The 9,793-nt window shown below is 40.6% G+C and overlaps 1 protein-coding gene across 1 annotated transcript; it reads left to right on the forward strand.

Moving 5' to 3' along the window:
- The first annotated feature begins 434 nt into the window (after positions 1-434).
- CGA (glycoprotein hormones, alpha polypeptide) lies at positions 435-9,453 on the forward strand. Its single transcript, XM_074820772.1, has 4 exons — positions 435-558; positions 6,467-6,573; positions 7,535-7,719; positions 9,200-9,453. Exons 2-4 carry the CDS (start codon positions 6,474-6,476, stop codon positions 9,275-9,277), a joined length of 363 nt encoding a protein of 120 aa, XP_074676873.1. The 5' UTR covers positions 435-558; positions 6,467-6,473; the 3' UTR covers positions 9,278-9,453.
- Positions 9,454-9,793: the final 340 nt, after the last annotated feature.

The raw sequence follows: 9,793 nt of genomic DNA on the forward strand, positions 1-9,793 counted from the left end.
TTAAATGTTTTTATAGATCTCAACTGCTCTTTATTTTGTTATTCTTTGCTAAAACAATGCCATTGCTGTAGAAGTGTTTTATGTTTTTTTAAAAAATATTATTCTCCAGTTTAATAAGAAGTGTTAGGAAACCTTAGTAACTCTTTCTTTTTAAAAATGAGATTCTGTTCACTGAAAACTGCAGCAAATGACAGGATGCTCGATATTCCAGTTCCCCAGGAAATTCATACAGCACTGAGTTTGTGCTCGCAAGCTGACCTTTCTTTCATTATATAAGAAAAAAAATAATCTCTATGAAAGTCAAGTTGAAGATAAGATCAGCATGGTAGGCTGGTAATTACATAAAGTAATGTTCAGTCATTAGATAAAATGTACAGTTGATCCTATGGATTAGATGTGGGCGAGGAATATGATCTAGCTTTACTGGTATAAAAGGAAGATGCAACTTTTTCATGCATCAGTTTCGGGAACGTACATCCAAGCTCCGAGGACAGCTCACCTTCAAACACCATCCTGCAGTTTCTCAGCTGTCTGATTTATTCCTGTTGAACAAGGGAGGTAATGTATTTTAAATTTTTTGTTACTGTTAAAGATGAACAATTACATATCTCTGGCATTCTTTTTCCCTTCTCTCCAAAGTTTTCATCTCCTTCCATTCTGTCAAAGTTTTTACTTTGAAAATTAACCTAAAGGTTGCTTTGGGACTAAAACATCAGTGCCTGGGGTTAAACTAGCTTTGTAAGTAAGAGAAAATGAGGTTCTAGAATTGTATTGCAGCTAAATGTTGATATTTTGTGATTTCTGATTGGGTCTGGTAATTCTTTAACAGTAGCTTTGTGTTTTTTTCCTGGTCAATGGTGTTGCTGTCAAATGTCAAACCTTACGCAACCGGTGGTACTAACACATCTTCTAGAGTCTTTAAATTGCCAGTCACAATTAAATATGTTAAAGAAAGGAAAAAAAAATATTAGTGAAGATTTCTCAGTCTTCAGCAGTTTGCTAGCAAGTTACTGTGTACACGACACTGGTCTGCAAGTGAAGCACTGGCAGTTGTAGTTCATTGTTGCTGTGATGCAGCCGTACCTACTGGCCAAGCATCCCAAAAAGAAATGAACACAATGTGCAAAGTGTTCAACTGCTGTTGGGTATGATAGCACCACCATCACCCTATGGAAAAGTATAGAGGAATGTCCCAAGTTTATCTGAAAACATAAGGTTATTTCGTATGACCAGTCCAAAGGATGCCCGTTGAACAGAGCTTGCTGGCATGTCTGTGCCAGAACATGGACCACAGAGTTAGACAAGGGATCCAGTGGAGCTTCACGTGAATGTGAAGGCATCCACAGTCCCATGCATACATGAACAGAAGACCCGTTGGCAAATACAGATGATTGCCTGTCTTTGTGATGGTAACTGATAACATGATAACTTATTTACAGGAAAAGACAAGATATTGTAAATAATGAGGTGAGACTTTAACTGCTGGGAAAGACTTAAAATTACCATCTTTCCAAAGAGCTGCTGAAATTCATATATTATATAACACTCCAAAGCTTAAGAAAGATAATATTTAATAGAGCAAAGTAAAAGCTTCCTTTGATTTGATGATGACTGGTGTAGACACTAACTGGGTTAGCAGCATGGGCACAGTCAGAAAACCAAGATCATCAGGCAAAATGGCTGTTTCATTGGAAGAGTAGAGAAGATCACATCTGGGTTTTATTGACAAGTATCTTTGGTGATTTCAGTATGAGCCTGGCAGCCTGTCTCAATAGAGGAAGTGCAAAACTGCAATTTCAATTCCCCTTTTGGTTAATGTAATTTAAACAACTTCCCTCTGGGATTGCCTCAAACCCTTACAACATACCAAATCATAGCATTGAATGGAGTGGGAGGGTCTCAGGCCAGCTGAGAGGGAGCTCCAAGGAGGCCCTTCAATTTTCCCAACTATATACCCATTTTACGCGTGGTGTTTTGTGATAAGTGGGGAGGGTTGGCCTCAACTGGTCTCAAGCCAACAAGCATGACTTTAAAAAAAGAAAAGGAAGCAAGACTGTTGTTGTCCCTCCAGAGATTTTTCCCCTGTACATACTGGGGCCCTTTCTGGGACCTTGTTTGTATATCTTACCCGCTAGTGTTGGTTTTACTTCATTCTCTGGTTGTTTTAACTTTCCCTTTATGGGTACTTCCGGTGGCTGCTCAGGCTCTTGACATGAGTGCTAGGCCGTGAGTGCTTTCTGGTAGATAAGGCGAGTGGAGCAACAGAGGCATTTCTTCCCCACTGCTGGGGCCTTATCACTATCAACCATAGGCTGACCATCGGGCCTCTGCCCAGCTCTGTCCTACAGTCTAGCGAAAAAATATTTGCCCATCTTCAGCGGCTGTGGGTCTGGGGTTGTCTCCCACACCGTGTTAATGGCATCCCCCATTTCCTTTGCCACCTGTTGGCTAACATCAGAAGAGTATTTCTTGTTCTCAGATGGGGTTTTGATAGTAGCCCAAGCAGAGATGAGTAACTGCAGGTTACATTCAGCTTGCATGCATACATACATACATACATACATACATTGAACTGGATTTTTGATACCTCTTCCAAATGCTTCTTTCCAATGTTTCCAAAATTGCTGCCAATGGTTTTTCTTCCTGTTCACTATCAGCTGCTTTTAATTCCCTTATCCTCTATTTTCTGCCAGCATGAACTGACTCACTGGGCAGGTGGGAGCGAGGAGACAGAGTCACTTGTATCCAGCACCCAACACTTGCCATCCATTAGTTGTAACCTCATTGGCCTCTTCACCTCATTCAGTTTAGCTGGGCTTCAGATCAGTCTCTTACCTCTATTTTTTTCTGTCTTAATTAGAAGGAGGCTTGTTTCCACTTTTGTGTCTTTGTTCATTGCATGGGAGAGCGTTGCACATTGGTCTTGCTCATAAACTTTGTTTCTTTCCACTTTGCTAACCCCAGCCAGGCAAGGGCCATGTTCTTGTCATCCTGCCTTTGGTCTCAGCCTCCTCTGCCTGGGCATGATCTTTTTCTGATTGCTGCAAGGATGGAGCTCTCTTTGATTTTGTTTCCTGGTTTCAAAGCTACCTTGCAGGACCTGTGCTCCGCTGCGTTGTACGTCTGTTTAATCAATGAACCAAGACCTGCTGACATAGCAGCCTCACATCCCCACATATCTCTGGGAATTTATGCAGTGATGGAGCATCCCTCTGCTAATCAATACTCTCTTTGCACACATCCTAGTGCTCCAGGTTCACTCTCAGATAATGATACCAGGCAAGTGGCTTCACTCCTTGGACCATCTCAGGTTTGCCTCTCCTTCCAGCTGTGAGCAGGCATTATTTGAACATTTGCATCATTGTGACAGTCCTTGCAGGGATTCTGCTGGGTAGGTGCAAATCTGCAAAGAAGTACATTTCCATTATGTGAAAGCTGTCTTTATTTAATTATACTTAATTTTCTACCATCTTTCCTGGTTAGGGTTTACAGTGCCCTCTCTTATCAGTATAACATGCTTAAATAACCTCTACACCAAATCTCAAGGTCAATTTCTTTCTTGCTGACATTATTGTCCTTCTCATTGCCATATTTTTAGAAATATTTGGGGCCACAATTTGATCTGTGCCTGGAGAATATTTATCATGGAGTAACAGCCGTGATTGGTGTATTTGGAAGAAGAGAAGCTCTTAAGTAGTTAAGAATGCTTTTTTTTTTTTCTTTTTTTGCTTGCTAAGAACAGTAGCTTTCAGTATCTAAAATGTATATATCAGTGTTGTCAGCTTGGGGCCTTATCCTGCACATCAGTCATTAGTTCATCATGCTCTTGTGTGACAGTTTCAGTCTTTTAAAGTCAAGGGATCAGGTGGTCTATGCAGGCACAGAAGAAACTGTTCAAAAGATCCAGTTGCAAACAGTTGCAAGAGTTTGGAGATGCAGTCATCAGTTCAGACACAGCCCAAACAAGCTGTCTGTTAGCTCCAGGCACGGCCTGGGGGGGTGACTGTAGAGGTGGAGAGATCTGCATGATCAGATAATGTTTCTGAGAAGGCAGGTAAAGGTAAATAGTTTGGTGATAGGGAGCTGCAGGCTTGGGATGCTGCCAGGGGTGCCCGACTGAAGCCAGTCAGGAACAACCGGGGCCAATGAACCAGGTGCTGCTGCACAGCCAGAGCCAAACACCCTCTCTTCAGGGTGAAGGTAGCAGTGCTCAGCACAGAATCCCTCACAGCATAATCTGCAAGGTCAGGGAAAGTCCCCCTGTTGAAATGCACACTGTGTGTCTGTGTTAAAAGACCCTGAGACTCAGTCCTTCAAGACAAGGCTGTCCCCGGCCAGCCTAGTTGGGTGAAGGAGTGCTGCTGTCTCTGCCACCTGCACAGGCTGCCCCGGATGGGGAATTTAATACTTCAGCATCCTTTATACATCCTTTTCTCCATGGACCCAATTACTTCACCATGGGATATAAGTCATTCCCGTTCATGTCTAAAGGAAGGGCTCAAGCATATGCTTTAGAAGAAAATAATTTTAAGGGGGAAATTCTGTTTTCTGAGAGACTGGGCCAAAACGGTCAGTGATTGGGCACAATGCAATTGTCAGTACAGTATGGAGGCTTAGTGCTTGAGAAGGAAGTTTCAAACATCATGCCTAAAATACTATATTTTAACACTGAAAATAGCAGAAGTGAGGCTCAGTATTTTGTTTTATGTGTGCATAGCTCAGCTGAATCCAAGATTTTTAAAAGTAGCATTAGTTGACCAGATGTTTATAACATGAAGATCTGAAAACATGTGTATCATCTTTATAGCCTAACTCAGATCCTGTCTGACTTCCCAGTGAGGGAGGTCCTCCTGGGCCATGCCACAGGCATATAGCACTTATCTGGCTCAAAAGAAACATCAGTTTCTTATGACCAGTTTATGACCAGTTTTTGTCTCTGATCAGGCAGTTACAAAATGCTGCAGAATAATTTTAAAGGTCCTGTGGTAGTTAGCAAACAGCATCCTGCCAATCTGCATGTAGCCCTTATTTAGCACATCTGATGTTTGGATATGGAGAGAGCTGAGGTTTCATTCCCCCCCTACCCCGTGAAATCTTATTGTGACTAATGAAAAAAAAAAAATACATTTTAAAACATTGATCAGAGAATTTGATATGATATTCATACAGTTACAACTCATACATTCTGCATCTTTAATATTATGGTTCCCCCAGTTATTCATATCAGAGATATGCATTACCCTGTGGTATAGATTTGATCTGGATCAAATATAGCCACACAACTGCATTTCTGTTGAATTACCCAGACAACAAGTGATATGCTATTTATGGCCACTTCATCTCATGCGCTAGCTGTGGAAGGACAGATGTGTAGTGCTGCATGTAGCCTTCTTGCACAAAATTAATATATTGAAAAGATTTTTAAAAGTTCGAGCTGACCAGGGTGTGTTTATGCCAAACCAGCTTTCTGTTACTCAGATCCCAAAAGCCAAGTTGCTGCATCCGTAAAACGAAGCCTAAAAGAAATCTCAGTCCAGAAGGTTGCAGCGATGCTGAACTCCCTGGGACTTTCTAGACCCTGGGTAATGCAGGTGGCCCTGGGTCTGTTTCAAGCCCTCCTGAGCTCTCCCTCAGCACCACGTCTCCTTGGGTGCTCTGGTGCACAGCATGTAGTGCCTCTCTTAATTACATAGATTGGAGGAGCTTTCTCCCACTGAACAACAGGACTGTTGTGAAAATCTGTTTATGGGGATTTTGACACTAAAGAAGTCATAGAATCAAAGAACTACAGAATCATTTAGGTTGGAAAAGAACTAAGATCATCGAGTCCAACCATAAACCTGACACTACCAAGTCCACCACTAAACCATGTACCTAAGTGCCACATCTACACGTCTTTTAAATACCTCCAGGGATGGTGACTCCACCACTTCCCTGGGAAGCCTCTTCCAATGCTTGACAACCCTTTTGGTGAAGAAATTTTTCCTAATATCCAATCTAAACCTCCTCTGGCGCAACTTGAGGCCATTTCAGTGTATGAACGAATAATCTGACTCTTGGTTCAGGAAATTATGTCCTGATGTGAAATTATTTTCCCTGAAATTAGTCTTTCCGTGTCCCAGATTCTGCAGATTCTTTTGTCTTCTACATAAGCTTTTGCTGGCTTTATCCATTCTACCATAAATATTAGAGAGTTACAACATTTGAAGTTTATGTGCTGTGGCTTATGTTAATATTCAGAAAAAAAATTAAGGCCTGAAAGAAAGGCACATTTTTGTTATTGTGATGAAGACAATTTTCTGAGCCTATAAAATGCACATCAGTACACTGCATTTTCAGTTTCCAATCCCGTTTCTAAATTGTCTCTGTTACTTGCACTGAATGCTGTATCAGTGTGTAGCCTAGATACCGATACTGTACCCAGCGCAAAACAGTCCTTTAAAAATGTGTGTATTTGTATTTCCAGACACATCATGGATTGCTACGGGAAGTATGCAGCTGTCACTTTCACCATTTTCTCTGTATTTCTGCATCTTCTTCATGCCTTCCCAGATGGAGACTTTCTTATGCAGGGTAAGCTGCCTTCAGCATTCAGAAATAGGGTGATTATTTGTAAAAAGTATTAATTAAACTTTCACATGTTTTATAAATATGGTCATAAATCTTATTGTTCAGTTGCATTTATTGACACTGAGATATGAAGGTATAATAAATCAAGATAATTCTGCTATGAGTGTACTTCCTATTTCTTCTCTAAACTGGATTTCTCCAGGTCAAGAGTCTCCCAAATGACCATGTCCTCATGTTGACATGGGTGATCTTAATTCTTGAAACATTATCAAATAGAAATGTTCTGGTTTCTTGTGCTCCTGAGATCTAAATGACAACATAACATCAGGAACAGCAGAACCATAGCTTCTCCTCATAATATGCAGAAGATTTTCCCTCTGGAGATCTGAGAATATGGGATGTTGGTAGTGTAGCATTCTACGGAAGAGGCATATTAGGAATATTTTAGGTGTGTTTTGGAGGTTGTGGATTTTATTATTCAGTCCTGGGCCGAATATAGAAAAATGCGAGCTACAAAAATCTTGGGAACACTGGGCATTTTTAAAATTCTTCATAACAGAGACTTGCCTGAAAACAGGCAATGTCTAAGAAGCACTACAAATCCTGCTGGTGCTATTTAACTATCTATAGCTAGTAGGAAGTTTTCTAGGGACACCTAGTGCAGTAGATATACAAAAACCCTTCCACAACTGTCAAGAAAATTGAAAAGAAACCCAGAAAAGATACAACAATGCTTGTGCTTTACCTAGAAAGCCACAGTCAAGTTTTACAGCTGGTGCATGTTGCAGAGTTGAAGGACCCGAAAGAGAGGAGCTTTGGTGTCTGTGCTCCTCTGTTCTGCAGACGTCAAGCAGCAGAATGTGGCTGGTGCTTCCTGTTAGCACCCACACTTTCCCTTTCTTTTTGAAAATGAAAATACAACTGGAGACCAAGTAAAACTCTCTTCCTTATATTTTTATGGCAGGTTGTCCAGAGTGCAAGCTAGGGGAGAACAGATTCTTTTCCAAGCCAGGAGCACCCGTTTACCAGTGCACTGGGTGCTGTTTCTCCCGGGCCTATCCCACTCCGATGAGGTCCAAGAAGACCATGCTTGTTCCAAAGAACATTACATCAGAAGCAACGTGCTGCGTAGCAAAGGCTTTTACCAAGGTGAGGGTATGAATGAGACCTGTTTAAGCTTCTTTTAGGATGCAATGTTTAGCTGAAGCAGTGAATAGAAAAAAATATATTTTTGCTGGAGGACATTAAAGAACTATTTGAGGGAAGCATCCCTGGCATTTATATCCTTTGCGCTTGGGCTCTTTCTTTTTTTCTAAAGAGGAAATTAAAGTGTCAACCAGTACCGAGTCTAATATTCAGATGGGATGTGGAAACTGGTGCTGTGCCACTGATTTCAGTGAAACTGCTTTGGCTCATGATGCCTGCATTTCCAGTGGTGGACTTCTTGTCCTCTCATTTTCAACTCTTCTGGATGTGCACCCTCCCCTTAAATGCTATGCAGTGTGTATTTGATTTTAATAAGTCATTTTCCTTGCTTTTTTCCTGCATAAGCAGGAGTTCTCTGGGAAGGTGGCTGGTCAATACTATCAATTACATATATGGAAAACAGGGACCAAAACCGTTTGTACTCATTAGATTAATCGAGATTGTGCTTTACTTTTAATAGTATAACCAAGAGGGAACTGTAAATGTGTGCAACTACTTTGAGCATTAAACACTCTCATCTGGAAGGTTCTTTTAAAGAGAGATTCTGCTAAAGCTGATTATTTTGGGAGTGACTCAGCTCAGGTGAAGAAACCTTAAATTTGATGTAATAAATGGTGAGCTAGTTGAAACAAGCTAAGGTGTCTATCCTGTGGTGATCTGAATTAGGCTCATTAAGTGTGTCAGCTAGAAGCTCAGTTCAGTTACCCACTCACAGATTTGGTGCCATTTGAGATACCCGGGGGTACTGAAGACATCTGTGTATGACTGGCAGACACAGGACCCATAAAAGACCCTCTAGAGTGGCAGCTGGAGGCTTGGTGATATCCCCTCTGACATCTCAAATGGCAATTGACAGCTCTGTGTGCACAGCTGAACAGAGTGCTGCATCTCCACTGGCTATGATGAAAGCCCAGATAGCTGACCTACCTATAGACACCTACAGCTGAACCCATCCTGGCTCTTCATCTGAGTAGAGCATAGATCTTTTCCTAGACGCCAAAATTATACTTGCCCTAAGGCAGCAACTAGAATTTGGTTGAGATTAAAAATAAAGATGACTCATTGTGTTTGTGGTCTCCATTTTTATAATCCCCATATGAAATATTTTAAGGACACTTCCTGTTTTTTCATAGATTGGTTACTTGACACTTCTTGAAAATGAGACACTTATGCCAAATTAAGGACACCAAACTATGTCACTATGCATGTCACTATTGAAAACCTTCTCTTTACAGCTCCGAAAGCCACTGATGATGCAACTTCACAGGTTGGTGTCCTGAGGCTGTTGTAGTACATGTACCCCAAAAGCCTCTGTACCTTGTGGTTAAGAAAAAGTCTTCAGACATCTTTTACTTAAGAATGCTGTTTTTACTGTGTAGCTAATCCTAATTATTTGTTATATGTGTGTGTTTTCTTTTTTAAGATTACCCTTAAGGACAATGTGAAGATAGAGAACCATACAGATTGTCACTGCAGTACCTGCTACTATCATAAATCCTAAAGCCTGTCTCTTTGTTAATGATCAAGGACAACGGTGAATGGAATATTTGTTTTTCAGCATTTATAGCATTACTGTGTAAAATCTTATGTTTTCTGGTCAAGACATTGGGTAGACCTTTGAATAAGATGGATGGCTGTTTTATTTCCTCTTTGCTTCTTCATGCATTTAAGTAAGTTTAATTATTTCCATTAGGGATAAAATACAGCACTTGCATGACAACTGAACGCTTGATCTATTTTTAAAATAAACTGTCAGTTAAATCATCAATGTTTCTTGAGGAAAAATGATGATTTAATAGCTTAAAACAGAAAAAGATTCTGCTGCAGTTAATTTCTAGGTTTTTTTTTTTTTTTTTTTTTTTTTTTTTTAATGGGAGAAGGAGGGAAGGAGGAAGGGAGGGATGGGAAAGTGGACGGAAAAAGAAGTCATAATTTCCCCTTATTCATTTACTGATTAGATTTTTTGAAGTCTCAACGTTTTGTTTCTCCTGTTTCTCTTCCATATTTTCTTTACCTT

The sequence above is a fragment of the Strix aluco genome, chromosome 3 (assembly GCF_031877795.1).
Source record: "Strix aluco isolate bStrAlu1 chromosome 3, bStrAlu1.hap1, whole genome shotgun sequence".
Classification (NCBI taxonomy): domain Eukaryota; kingdom Metazoa; phylum Chordata; class Aves; order Strigiformes; family Strigidae; genus Strix; species Strix aluco.

Coding starts and splice junctions, on each gene's coding strand:
- CGA (XM_074820772.1), top strand. CDS start 6,474: ATGGATTGCTACGGGAAGTATGCAGCTGTCACTTTCACCATTTTCTCT. Junction 6,574..7,534: donor TGGAGACTTTCTTATGCAGG/GTAAGCTGCCTT, acceptor TTTTTATGGCAG/GTTGTCCAGAGTGCAAGCTA. Junction 7,720..9,199: donor TAGCAAAGGCTTTTACCAAG/GTGAGGGTATGA, acceptor TTCTTTTTTAAG/ATTACCCTTAAGGACAATGT.